This window comes from Hydractinia symbiolongicarpus, chromosome 7, assembly GCF_029227915.1.
Source record: "Hydractinia symbiolongicarpus strain clone_291-10 chromosome 7, HSymV2.1, whole genome shotgun sequence".
Taxonomy (NCBI): domain Eukaryota; kingdom Metazoa; phylum Cnidaria; class Hydrozoa; order Anthoathecata; family Hydractiniidae; genus Hydractinia; species Hydractinia symbiolongicarpus.
In genome coordinates this window covers 19700320-19715415 of record NC_079881.1, presented here as the reverse complement: position 1 = coordinate 19715415, position 15096 = coordinate 19700320, and the positions used below count along the sequence as shown (strand labels likewise).

The following is a 15096-nucleotide window of genomic DNA, read 5'->3' as shown; positions in this document are numbered from 1 at the left end:
GCTAACAATGTGGTCACATATTCAAACATCTGAGCAGTTAAATAGTTTGTTAGACACGGAACGTGACGACTTGGTATAATGCTAGACCTAATGTTAGGAAAATGAAAAATAAGTATGCTGAACAAAAAGCTAAACTTATTGAAAATAAACGTGAAAAATTATTAAAAAAGCAAAAATTGAAAGCGGATGCTTTGGCGAAGGGAAATGCAAAAATTAATGTTGTAAATTCTTTACAAGATTTAAATGTTTGTGCCTGGCTTTCAGTAAAAGAAGTTGAAGAATATACCAGTACGGTTGATCCTGATAATCGTGACAAAATCATATTTGCGCAAATAGAGTTTTACCAGTATGTTCTTTTGGTGAAATGTCTTTTGATATTATTCACAAAACAAAAGTGGTTGAAAATAAGCGTGTGAAAAATACATGGGATGAGCTTTTGGGGAATTTAAAGGTTATTATGAATTAAAGCTTACAAGCGGACAAACACCCTATTTAAAAACCTGTGTTGAAAAATCGTGAGGATAGGGATGTCGTAGTTGCGTCTGGGAAAAGACATTTGATGAGCAAAATCCAAAGTGAAACCAGAACTGTTAGTTGGTAAAGTTATACAACATTGTGCATCCGAACAAGGGCAACAAGAAGAACCCTTTTGGAGCAACAGTTAAAAAAACATTTGCAAATCCCAAAAGTACAGAATACTTGGTACAATATAATGCTGAACCTGATGAACAATGGAGTTTCCCCATACCCAAGGATCTTCAGAAAGGAGATTTTCTTGTTTTGTAGTTTTAGAATATCTATATACTTTATTAGTTACTATTTAAGTTGAAAAGTTTTTAGTTGATAATAATTAGTTGTTTTCCGATAACGATTTGTTGCTTTCAATTTTGGAAATTATTGATTATCATTCATTTTTCTCTAGACAGAAATGCCGTTCAAAATGATTGGACACTCATGCAATATCGATTGTTGCTACTCTACATATTGTCAAAGTCTGGACTGTGAAGTTCCAAAAATATTCTGTAGAATGTATGTACTTAGGGAATATTATTAAGTGGTTCTTTTTACAAATTTTTCTGGATGAGATAGATTCTGGTCAGTAAATTTCTCAGTATCTGGTAAGTGATTTGTTTTGAAATATTATGTGGTAGCACCCAAATAATGTTTCTAAAAAGCAAACAAAGATTATCCCAATTCTGCGTTTTTTTATTTGATGGTTCATTACTAATTTAATCTCAATATCAGGTCTGGTCTGTAAATTACTCTGAATCTGGTCAGTAAAATATGCTTTCATTTTATCACATGGTACCACCTAATTTATTTTTTAAAATAGTAGAAAAGTTATTTTATCTACGCATGTTTTAAGGCTATTTTTGACATATCAAAAGCCTGATCTGTAAATTATATGAATAATAATAAGAAAAGTCTTGTCAAAGACAGAATCTAATAATGTAAACGCTGCTTATGTCTTCACTTGACAATTGGAATGACGATGAAAGATGGACTGACTTCAGATTAAGAAAGCCAGACCTCGTCAGACTAAAAAATACTTTGAAGTTGGATAAGACAGTCATAACAGAAAATCGCTTAACCATCGAGGCACTCTGTCTGTGGTTTTATTAAAGACAGGTGGCTAGACCAAGTGTTGATCAAAAAACTATGTATAGTGGACATAAACGACATTATTAATATAAAATGCAGTCATTTAGTAGTCTGAATGGTCTGATTGCTACAGGCGGCTGCAAATGCACCAAACAGTTCATCAAGCTGCGTCAAACTAGTGAGTTTGATAAACTGTTTAACGCATACGAGATGAGCCTAAATTTTAAACATATAAAAAAGAAAAAAAATAGAACGATAGCTATACAGCACCCCTGTGAATAAATACATTTCTTCTGAAAGTTTATTTACGGCTCGGATATTGAAATATTTTTTAACTAAGGCGAGTTTCAACAAAAGAAGCCTGCACTAGTGTTTTAAGGAAGTGGGGTGTTATTACTGACTTTAACATCGATCAAATCTTTTGCATATTGCAAAGTGTGAACCAAACAGAAAACTTTCGTTTGAACAACAAATGTTGGAGACGCATAGGTGAAATATCACAAATTACATGAATTAAATTAATATTAAAAGAATTATCTACACTTATAATATGACCATCAAGAAGTGAAATAAGACCAATATAACCTAAATGTTTCACAAAGATATTTTCAAACACAACAATCATTATTGATTGTTCTGAGGTATTTATGGATATTCCTAATTCCTTAGAAGTACAAGCCTGTTTACAGAGTGGTTAGAAACACCACTGTATGATTTAGATTCTAGTGTGCAATGTTATATCATGGATATCTCTAGTGGTGGAACGAGTTTAGATACCGAAATTATATTGCTTGAAATTGTCATGAATTAATAAATCCATTCCCAATAAAATACCTACATTTTCGAAAAATCGAGCCATTCATCTGGAAGTAGTTGAAGATATGGCAGCAGAATGGTTTCTTGATACACTTTGTTAATTCGTAGCAAGAAGAGGTTAAGAATACAGTTGATACTGTCTGGGTGAACATCATGGAAGATCCAGCAGTACACAGTTATATGAGTGAGAAACGAATCAAGTGGAAGTACATCATCCAACTTTCGCCTTTGATGGGAGGGTTCTACGGAGACTAGTCGGAAAAAAAAGGTGGTATTAAAGAAAAGCATTGGTAAGCTTCAACTAACGTCAACACAATTACAAACCATCATCACTGAAATCGAAGGAGTAGTCAACAGTTAGATAACAACATTAAGGCTAAAATAGGAGATTGCCTCTTTTAAAAAACCATCTGAATTGTTTGCAGTTATAGGTCCCCTAGTATCTGCCATGTCATCTGGCTTTTGGGTCCGATATACAGAGCATAGTTAGTTTCGTATCGTTATCTAGGGAAAGGGATAAAGTACCAGTTAAGTTCATATTATCTCATGGTAGATACTCGATAAGCAGGCTTGCGGGGAAGCAGAATGAGTTGTTGGCTATTGTTAATTCCCTATGTAAGCTAAATAGTACCATATCTAACTACACCATCGGCACTTTTTTGGTAATGGTACTGGTATCAACGACTTAGAGATCCTTGTATTATCGATTATATCAGATGGCGTTAGACTAACAGTCCTTTCGGAAGCCAAAAGCAGATCTTGGATACAACCTATTATTGCATCATGTAGACAAGCACAGAAAAATAAGACAAGTAAGCCAAGGATTATTAAAAAGACTTCTATCCGTGGCATAAGTACAAGTAATAGCAGTACCAATAATGTTAATAAATGGAAAATGTTTGTCCACACATTGCTATGGGCACACTTAAAACCTTGCTGTTGCAGATGCCATCAAATCGATACCAAGTCTTCGCAAAATGTTTCCTCAACGAAATACAAAACTGGATGAAATACGTAAATCCACAAAGAATGAAGCAAAAGGAGTACACACACTGTCCCACAAGATGGACAGTTCAAAGTGATGCCTTAGCTTTCTTTATTGAAAATTACCACGCACTCATGGAGCTTTGGGAATGGTTCCTATCAAATTTAAAGGATAGAGAAATGAAAGTAAGAGTTGGAAGTGTCAAAGCCAGTATGCCAAAGTTTGAATTTTTATTTGGCTGTTCTTTTGGTGAACGTATATTAAAGCAGACGGACAATTTAAGTAAAACCTTGCACAATAGCACTGTGAGGCACAAGGACAAGCTTTGGCGGAGAACAGAATGGCTACATTTTCTAAAGACAGAAATATAATGAGCGATTTGATTTGTTTTGGGTGCTGAAACGAAAGGAAAGTCTTTCTGTATCAGAGCCAAAACTTCCAAAGAAAATAAAAATGCCGGATTACTTTTTACAGTTGAATGAAAATACGCATAATTTTCATCAAACATCAAAAGATCGATACCGCCAAATATACTTTGAAACTTTTGACAATGTTATTAATTCCATAAAAAGTAGATTTGATCAACCAGATTTTCGCATTTACAGCCACCTCCAAGAAGTTCTTTTGAAGGCTATTAGGGAAGATAGCTGGGCTACTGATTTAAACGTTTAGAAAAACTACTTTGGACTAAAGTTATAAAAGTGGGAAAACTGATGTTAGTTATGCCTGCTACAAATGATGTTAGCGAACGATATTTTTCAGCTTTAAAACGCGTAAAAACTTACCTTTGAGCTACAACCACTGATACACGAATGAATAATCTGATGGTATTACATATTCACAAATCATACACTGATAATATGGATTTATATGAAGTAACAAACGAATTTATTAAAAAGAGAAAAAGTCGTTCAGGAATATTCGGATCCTTGCCATAGAAAGATAGTATAAAAATCACTGAATGTTTTAAGGGGACTGGCAGCACATTTTAAAAAGTCCAAATGCGATGTAAACTTTCTAAAAAGTGCCGGCACCCTTAAAATTTCTAGTGTTCTTATTTTTTTTTTTATTATTGTAGTCGTGTAATGTAACTATGTATTTACATTTTGATGCCAATGAAACAATGCAGCTTTTCTACATTACAAAAATTCATCATGATTTTTAACATTAAACCATGAGATCGTTGATATCTGGAGAGGCATTTTCCGCCAATCTTTAAAATTTAAAAATTTCCCACTCGACGCCCACTATTGGGGCGCCTCGGTGGCAACTATATAAAGCGAAATTCATACATGTAATTTTGCAAAGCAGGCCCTAGTGTCTTTAAAGCTTCCATCTGAGGTACGAAAATTATGCAAACACAGCAATAACTTGATCAGACCACCGCCTAAGATATCAATCTTATTCCTGTGCTCAGGATTTGAGCCAACAAACTTTTGCACCAAAGTGAACGCTACACCACAAGGCTACCAGCCAGTTAAAAAGATATTGGTTTATAAAGCATGTGTTTTTGCACATATTCTCAAACTCACTTAACATAATATAATCTAGTAGACTTTCAATATTGCATGAATGCAGCAAATAAAATTGTTTAACACCTATATTTTTTTATTTATTTATGAGAAGCTCTACTGATGAGGTAAATCTAGACACACTGCTGTTGTGTCAATGGCCTAGAATCTGAGGGATTCCTTTGCACTTAATAACAAAAAATGAATGATCCAAACATCTTAAAATTGCATATGAAATCTTGGGAATTTAGGTGTATTATCTATTAAAGCAATAATATTAAACAATAAATAAAATAACAAAAAAAACAAAAAATAAAAATTCACTTTCACTTTCACTGCATGTTACTTCTTTATTATTGTAAATGTGATCATGCTATTGCAAGATTGCTGTTTTGTTCGTGATTCTAAATAAATAAATAAAAAAATTGATAATTTGGCGTGGTGTTGGACATATATGAATGCTCCAACATCCACTAAAATTTAGCACACCTTTCAATACTGTGTCAAGTAAAGTTAAGGACTCTTTTATACATGGAACTTCTATCTAAAAGGGGTAATTTGAATTGCAATAAATTAGATTTAAGAAAATGGTTCAACCTCTAAAGATGTATCTCAACAAACAATACTTGAAATAGTGTTGTAGGCAATTGGCAGAAACAATACAATATCTACAAGTTATATCAATTTTTTCCTAACTTTTTTTAAAGAGTCAAATTTGAAGAGATTTAAGAAAAAAGTTTTTAAAAACTTTTGTAGTTTATTTGAGGAGACTTTAAAATTGAGGAGATTTTGAGAACTTTTGAGGAGGTGTGACAACCCTTTATCCACACATTTCTTTCTAGATCATAAGCTTTGACATGTTCTAGGATGGAGTTATTATGAACAAAATCATTTTTTTCTTGTTCAAAATTTTTCCTACTTGAATTTTCTCTCTCTTGCTTAAGATTTGTGGATTTATTTACTTTATTCTCATTATCATTGGAGGACCAATTTATTCTCAAACGAAGCATTGTATTGAAATACTGTTAAAGCAGCCCCCAACTTTGAGGTTTTATTTGTTTTTAATATATTTTACTATAAAAATAATAAATCAAGGAGAGTAATTCAAATCAAAATTACATAAATAAAATATGTAACTTTTAAATAACATTAATGACTCAGAACTATAAAAGCTGCATTTAAGAAAACAATTTAAAATTTACGGTAAAATTTTTATTAACAAAAAAATTAAAAATTGATTGGCAGCTATATCACTTGCTCCATAACATTAAGGAAACCGACAAGGCTAGGAGTATGTACAATATTGTAATTCTTAACTTCTTCAGAGCTTTTTTAAATTTTTTGTGGTTGATAGCAGCTATGATGCTCTCCCAATTCCACAAAGAGTAACATTATAAAATTGGATATTTTTATCAATAATCACGGTGAATACTTTGTTTTCAAATGCAAATTACAAGCACTGTGGTGAGAAAAATAACAATATATTTAGAAGTTACTGATTCAAAGATTTTTGACGTTATTAGGGGCTTAGAGCTAAATAATATTGAGATTCTAGGGTGTTAGCATCAGACACTTTGAATAGCCAAAATATGCACATAAATAATTGGCGTTTATGCATATAAATAATTGGCGCTTAACCAAATAAATATCATAGCAAAATATTAAAACTTTCGGTTCATTTTAAAGCTGTAGTTTTTTATCTACCTTTCAGGCTCAATTAAATGGTAGATAAAATTTAAAATTTACACCTATATAAACCTTGATCCACGGTAGGGAAAAAATTCATTATTAACAAATCCCACTCACAAAATGTATAGTGACCCTCTACAAACTGCTCTTCTTTGGTCTCAAAATCACATAAAAAACTGTAGAAATTTTTAAAAGATCATGTTTTAAAAGAATGTGTACTGTTTGTGAAACTCCCACAATCTACTTAAAAAAACATTCAGTACAAATAAAATGAAAATATTGTTCATCATGGACACACTTAATAGAAACCATGACAGCAATTAAATTATTAAATACCTTTGGTATATTTAATCATTATAACAGTGGAAGTTCATTTTTGATGTTTTCATTTTCTTTAATTGCCTAAAATAGATGGTCCTATCGGAATAAAACAATTCATGCGATGGCAAAATTCTCAAGTAATCATTCAATCAATCAAGTCCTCTAGGACAGTATTTTGTCTAGCAAAATGCAGTGATCAATTGCGAAAGATTTCAAACAAGCATTCAAATATAGATAACCTTATTCCAATCTTACCCTTCTATTTGTTCTTTTGCGCCAAACACATACTACAGTCAAAACCAGTGCCATGACAACCAACGTGCAAGCAGTTGGAACAATTATAAAAACTAAATTATTTTTCTGATCTTCAGCTTTTCCACTTTCTAAACAAACAAAGAAACAAAAACATCATTCATATTATTATCTCAAATTTTATTTCACTTTGCCATCTAGTATCTATCTGATTGATGCTGCTCCTTTTTATTTTAAAGGCGTCTCAATTGACAATGTGTAGAATTACAACTAAAGGTTTGATTTAAGGAAAAATAATCTTTTGTAATTTTTCCACAACTAGATAAAATGCTCTCCAAACAAATATATAGATGTTGTTAAAATAGAAAGTTACACCCAGCCTGTTTGTATACATACAGTTCACCTCTATTAATTCGAATGTTAATAAACTAAAGTTTCTGGGCATTTTGCCATTTAAACTTTTCTGTTTACTACTTCTTAATCTGAATATTTTTTTATTCAAAAAAAAAATTTTGATTCCCTGCAAGTTTAAATAAGCAGATGCATACATAGATGCATGGATGTATATACAATCTTAAAAACATATTTTGGGCCACTTCAATCTTTAACTACCCTCAAAACAGCATGCAAGGTAATGACACAAACAAAGTAGCATTCCAGGTACCTTGACTGCATTTCCCAGTTTTTGCAACCGAAACATTTGTATTTGTTTTACATGCAACTTCTTTTAATGTTTGGCTGTTCAAGTATTCTTTTTTGTCAGTCCCACAGACAATACTAGGAACAGTTGCATTATAGGAAGGGCACAAACAACGTAAACTTTTGTAGTCACAATAGGAGAATGAATGACAATTTGGATCACCACAATGTGGATCTAGGAGGAAACATCAGCAACATTAGTAAAATTATTAAAATTAGCGACTTATTTGTGTTTAATGGAATGCACCTATAGCTGTGACTTACTTACGACACATCTGCCATCATACAAGACATTCAGTGAAATATTTTCATGACAGGAATGTGCTTCTAAAATGAATTTGTTCTCATAGGTGTGCAAATCTGAACCACACACTGGAGCGTATGTTGCACTGATAATTTCTTTACAAACGCATTCATTTGTGAACGGATTACATACGCTGGTCCTGAAGGTAGTTAAAATAAGATTACACATACATTAGATAATGATTTAGGTGAAAGTAAAAGCCAAGTTTAATGAAGGAGCAAAACAAGAAATGCTAATTTATAAATCCCTTTAATACTGAGTCTGAGGCTCGTTCTAATGACATATCTTTCTTAAACTCAACTATTTTAGTGCACGCCCTGATAATAAAAATATGTTGCTATTCTTTACAGAACAGCAAATATAAATGGCAATCAAATCATAAAACAAAAAAAGATTCTGACTAATACAATAAGCACAAACATTAAAGAAACTCTGTAATGCGGAGAACTTGTAAGCAAAAGATACTGTAGAAAATGAACAATAGAACAAATAGTACTATGTACGCTTGACCTAAATACCATGAATCACTTAAAATCACTTTAACATTAATATATTTAAATGTCACTGTGGTTGTATCTAAGATATACCTACACAAAAACCTTTGTAGGAGAGTGTAACATTACGTTCTTCAAAACAAGCTTTTGCATCCAGTTGGTGTTGATTTCGGTAAGTAACATTATCACTGCCACAAACTGGACTGTAAAAGTTTGTTTCTCGCTTGCAAACACAAATATTCAAGTTGAGGTCACACTCTGGCTGGATGACAACGATGATTGTTACAGCCTAGATAGATCATTGCATTAAAAAACATGAATATAATAACTCTAACAATAATAAATCAATTCTATTGAAGATAAACGTAATTCACAAACGTCATTATGCATACCATAACATATTCCTCGTTTAACAGGGTGAATAGTTCGATTCTCTTTACATGCAGTCTGTTTAAGCTCATTCAAGTTCTTGTAATTTACACCATTGCTCCCACAATATGGATCTGGCAAAAGATTTGTTGTGTTGGTGCACTCGCATTGGTTAACCTCAGTATTGCAGTAGCTATTCTCATGGCATGCAGGATCATAACAAAACACAATGCTAAAAAGAAAACAAAATGAAAAACAACAACATATAAAAGATTTTCAGTTACTATTTAGACTGAAGAAAAGAACAGATTAAAAAGGTAAAAAATTTAATAAAAAACTGTTATAAAAATTAAATTACCAGTCCTACATACCTGTATACAAAAACAAAAACGATGTGATAATTTTGGATTTAACACTTAACATCTTGCAAATAACCATTCATGAAGATTGGAAACATTATACCTGCAATATAAATATGTGTTACAATTTTTGTACTACATAATGTCATAAAAAGTTGATCTTCTAATTAGCTATCACACACAATACGTAGATGCTTTTTATAGCTTAAGAATATCTATTTTTTTGCTTAGTTTTTTGATATTATAATTCTTTTATCTTTCATTTTTTAAAGTGTTAATATATTCCATAAAACTCTGAGATCCTCGCAGCAATGCATACCATGAGAAGGGTTAGAATTAGACAAAAAACTTAGCATACTGGCAGCTGTAGCATATAGGCAGGACCACGAAAACACACAGAATTCCACACAGAACTAACCAAAAGCAAAAAAATAAGAAAATTCTTAAAAACAAGACAACATAGACATGAATGCTACAGCAACTGACACATACATTAGATAACACATATATATATTTTGACCATATTTTCCAAAGGTGTAGCTTAACTTGTCACTTGGACCTGATAACAAGTGAATCAATAAGAAAATATAGCACCAGCGTGATTGTGCACCCTCAGCTTCGATAATTTTGTTTGTGCGAGCATTCCCAAAATATAGAAATTAAGAAAATTTAAAAAAGTAAAGTAAGAATTTATTTGCTCCTGTACACTGCAAAGGGAATGCTGTTTTCGCATAGGGAACAAACGGAATTTCATTACAGGAATTTCAACCTGTATATACATATGAAAAAGTTTAAATGCCAACTAATAATCAAAATGTTATTTTTTAATACTTACTTAATTGCAGAAGTAAATGCCCATGAGACAAGGATGATAATCTGCATAATTGCATTTGTAAGCAAAACAGTTTTTTACTTTTAAAATTGTTTTATGGTAATTTAAATAAAAAACAAATTCAAGTACCAAGTTCAGAAATCTTTATAGATCAGCTAGTCAAGCTTTTTGTGGAACTGGGGTAGCAATTATTGGCTTAGCTATTATATGCTTCATTTCTCATAGTTGGGCATGTCTTTTGCATGCGCAAAGTGATCGCACACCTCTTATTGATGGGCCTGCGATAACTTGAAGTAAACTGAACCGGTTACTGTCAAGAAAAATATAATATTTTTAAAAGACAATAGTAACGTTTTCCAATAAACTTTAGACTTGGCACATCTATTATAAGACTATATATGCATACCGGGAAGTAACTAATTTGGGTGAAATTAGTTTCTACAACTCTCAAAGTTTTCACAAACTAGGACAAAATTGGTACTATATATCTATATTAAAACTAAAATTTATTCTTAAAATGAGTTATCTGTGGATATTAATTACCTGAAGGTTTACACCTATACAATACAATAGCTTTTAACCTGGTAAGAAAAAGGTATCCATTAACAAACTACTGTCCTAAAGGCATTTAAAGAATTATAACTCTATTGTTTTACAATCTTTTTGTAACACAGTTTTAATGAACAAATGTATATTAAGAAATTTACGGTCAACATTTGTGTCGGTTAACGGTAACAACAATTTATCAAAGCTGTCACCACTGCAAACTCTCATGTGCTGTAAAAGTTTTCTTGCCTTGTCTTCTAATTTACATTTACTTTCCAATTTTAATTCTCTAGAAGTGTTAACATCAACTAACAATTTAACAATCCCTTTCAAAATGGCTAGTTGATATCTTGAAAATACCGGCCAGCATACTTTAGCGGTTGTGATGATAACAGTTAAGGCAAGCAATCGAACATGTTCAGATTGATCTTCCAGGCATAAAATTGATACTGACACAATTCTATCAACATGCTTGATAACATTTCCAGCCATACCGTTAATATAAGAGGGTAAGTTTTTCAAAAAAATTATTTTTGTTGACGTGGAACTAGCAAGGTCTAAGTTCTGAAGAATTTTCTCAAGGGTAAGATCCCATCTGGAAAACTTGATTCCTTCTACAATGTCAATATTAGAATGAAGTACTTTTAATATTTTCAACAAACATGGTAATAAAACTTCATAAATGCTATCTTTGTTTGAATACAGCTGTGTGAAAAAAGCATCATATATAACGTCTGCGTGATTGTACAATCGCAAATCAGCTGGGTTTACATTTTGAATAACGTAATCAATGATAGTTATACCAAGAACTTTGTTTTCAGTAGAATAATCATCAGCAAGTTTTAGCAAAGTTGGGACAACATTTATAATGTAAGCACCAAGATGAGGATATTTTACTTTTGTAAGAAACCACACCAATGCATGCTTGATAGGCAGATTTTTCTTCCATATATCAATTTTAAACGAAATACTAATTTCATTCAATAAATGCTGGAAAACACCATTTGGGAAAAATGTTTTCCCATTCTCATCATCTCCAATTAACAGTACAGAGATATTCTTTGCATTAGAGCATGCGCAAACAAGATTAATTATGTCGATGCATAAAGTTTTTAAGTTATCATTAACCCATTCAAAATTTCCAAGACGAGAACAAACCGTGACTAATAATCTAGGTGTGGTCTTTTTTATTAAATAAGTCTGCAGTTGTGATACATTAGTGGAAGACTTTGTCAACTCCTTCAAGTTGTTATCACCCACCTCTAACTCTGGATATAAAACATGTAGATAAAACAGCAAGCACTGCCTCATCACAACTGGGTTCATCCTCATGTTTAACTCGTATGCATCAGTGCTCACAGCATCGTATTTATCTGTTAAAGGATACCTTTTATCAGGATATGCAATGATCAGCTCGCACAAAGCAACGTAACTTCCTTTGTTTACATCTTTATTGGAATCTGTAATATTTTTATAACAGTACTGAAGTATTTTGATCTCACAAGAACAATAGTTTGAAGTGATTTCAGACAACTGAAAAAAATTTAGGATGTCATCAAATCGATACAACAGTGGTGCCACAATCAAATGAAGTTGCTCATTATTCAGACAATTCTGCTGTAAACAACTTTTTTTCAAGATACTGTTTACAACTTCTTCCAAAGTCATTATTTTCGATCCTCTTATTTTCTCTAACTCTACTACTATTTCTTCCATAATTCTAAAGGTAAAAAAAATATATTCAAAAACAGTCCAACAGTCCAATGGCAACCAATACACTTCTTGAAACTTAATGTCAGAGTTAGAAAGCATACATTCTCATAGTTTTGATACATTAAAGCACCCCATGCTATAAACATTCCTAAAGGCATACCTACGTGCACCTTACATTTGTATTATAATGCAACAAAGCTGCATTAAGACAGAGACATTCCTGGCTGGGCCAAAAAAGAATCTTCAAACTAAAAGATAATGCATTTTTAGATAGTTTGCAGTTGTATTTGGGATATGGATTGAGGTGCTGGGGCTTCATTAGAAATTATTATTGTGAATGCTCACAGTCTAAACTTTGTGCTTCGGGACTGAAAATGACTCACCATGCTGTGACTGACTTTTGATGAAGAATTCCTGACTAGGACTCCTGGCGAGGAACTTGTGACAAAGGACCATTCTAAACTTGTGCTTGTAACAAATAAATTACTGACATTGTAACAGACAAGACAATAACACCACCTGAAAATTAATGACAATTACACGTGTCTCATTAGAACAGACCGACATGAATTGACACGCTCTATACTTACAATACTTAACCCTATCTCTGTCAGACAGACTTAATGTCCCAGTTTTTGTCAATCCATTAGGCTTTGCTATGCCACTGAACCATTCTGTTAAAACATTGTCTGACAGGTGAACATACCTCGGGTATTTCACATGAACCTGCATCAGAAGCATCACCAATGCAAAAACTATGCATGTTGATGGTAATATTATTGGTCAAGCTTATTGTCAGAAATGGGGAAACAAACTTCCAGGTAACAAACTGTCTGTCACTAAACTTAAAAGGCCCTAGTTTGGTTCCTTTGAGTGCAAGGTACTTTTCAAAACCAACACTGTGCTCATAACCTAATAAGTGCCAATCACTAGGATGCACAGGGCACAGTCTGAAGGCATGATTATGTCCAACTTAGCCATATCTACATCACCTTTTCACAATTTTACCGCATTGTCAACAGATGAATAGTAGGAGAGTGAGTAGTCCTCTTTCATACAGTACTGGAATCAGGAAACCTTACATCGTGAGCACGTATCATGCAAGACACGAACGATCCGCGATCCTATCGTGACCATCGCGATAGAGAAAGTGTTAACGAAGAGCTTCACGATAGTTGCGATGTATAAACAAATAACGATGCTATCGCGATCGTCACTATTAATCGTGATTGTCGCGATGGATCGTAAATAACATTAAAAATATTAAACAATAGATATGTATACCTAATCTTGAACATTTAAAAATCAATCTTTAACATTTAAAAATTCTTTTGCATCTTGTATTTTTATTAGAAGTTGGATTTTAGAAATAAGGTGACTCCAACTTAATTACTTGTTTTATAGGCGCGAAGTAGATAGTAGTTTACGGTCTGTCGGTCGGCGAAATAAAAATAATTTTATCGAGAATATATAAATGGTCGGAACAACAAAAAAATAAAAAACAACAACGACAAGCATATTTTTCTATGTATGTTTTGCTTGTATTAGCGAATGTTAAATTAGCGAATGTCCGAGTTAATGAAAGTTCATGGAAAATAAGAATGTATGGTCGGAACAACAACAAAATAATAATAATAAAAAAATAAGAACGGAGGAGGGTGTCACAACAATGCTGTTCTATGTATTTTCGCATAACGCACGCAGTTTATATTTTTTAGTTGCGAAGGAAAAATAATAATAATAACCTTTCTGAGACTTATTCTTTTGATATGCCGCAACTTTTTCTGTTGAGTTTTATGAAAAACGGACAACTGATTTGAATCCCTAATCAAAAATGGCATAAACAAAGAAAATTTCGAAACAATGCAGCAAGTAAACAACCTGCTATTCTGATTTAAAGATTTGTGGCATGTCCAACCTCTTTTTGAAAACGAGGCGGGACATGGTAACTTGAGCGTTAAAAAGACTCAATAGCACTTTCTGTTGGCGTATCAAGTTAAACTTTTACACATAAATTAAACAAACTATGCTGAATTCAAATATGGTATTCATATTTTAAGAGTTTAAAAAAAGTCGCAGGAAAGGTGTATTTGTCTCACTAAAAAAATGTAACTAGTACTCAAGGTGAAAAGATAAAAATACTTGCATGTTAAAAAACTTGTTTTCAAAAGTTATGCAGCAAGTTTTTTTGTGTTGTTTTGAAAGCTCTACATCAAGAATTATTCTTGTGCTGTTTCAAAAGTTATACAGAATATACCTGCGTTGTTTTGAAAGATATACAGCAGGTTATACATAGGCTGTTTCGAAATTTATACAGCAAGTTATTATTTTCCCATTTAAAATAATAAAATTTATTTTAATAAAAAAGTTAAGTGTTCTTTTAATGTTTTTGCGCAGTCTTATAATAAAATTAATATTTAAGTGCAAAAAAGTTTCACAGACTATAGTTTACAGTACCGCCTAAATGTAATGTTACATGTGCACAATAGTTATCACCTTTACTCGAGCTTTCGGTAGCGTCAGAACTGTAACGATTTTCGTGTGGCTTATTGTTTTTTATAATTACCGCAGCTGCTAAGGGATTAACACAAAAAATGTTTAAAA

At 32.4% G+C, this 15096-nt stretch overlaps 2 protein-coding genes across 2 annotated transcripts; both read right to left on the bottom strand.

Moving 5' to 3' along the window:
- Positions 1-5464: 5464 nt before the first annotated feature.
- LOC130649199 (agrin-like) lies at positions 5465-10552 on the bottom strand. The gene is made up of 7 exons (XM_057455446.1): positions 9414-10552; positions 9066-9274; positions 8771-8962; positions 8140-8318; positions 7841-8050; positions 7180-7307; positions 5465-7005 (listed from the first exon to the last, which is right to left on the bottom strand). Exons 3-7 carry the CDS (start codon positions 8854-8856, stop codon positions 6958-6960), a joined length of 651 nt encoding a protein of 216 aa, XP_057311429.1. The 5' UTR covers positions 8857-8962; positions 9066-9274; positions 9414-10552; the 3' UTR covers positions 5465-6957.
- A 155-nt stretch (positions 10553-10707) lies between these two features.
- On the bottom strand, positions 10708-14513 carry LOC130649196 (TELO2-interacting protein 2-like). The gene is made up of 2 exons (XM_057455439.1): positions 12876-14513; positions 10708-12499 (listed from the first exon to the last, which is right to left on the bottom strand). Exon 2 carries the CDS (start codon positions 12493-12495, stop codon positions 10870-10872), a length of 1626 nt encoding a protein of 541 aa, XP_057311422.1. The 5' UTR covers positions 12496-12499; positions 12876-14513; the 3' UTR covers positions 10708-10869.
- Between the last annotated feature and the right edge of the window lie 583 nt (positions 14514-15096).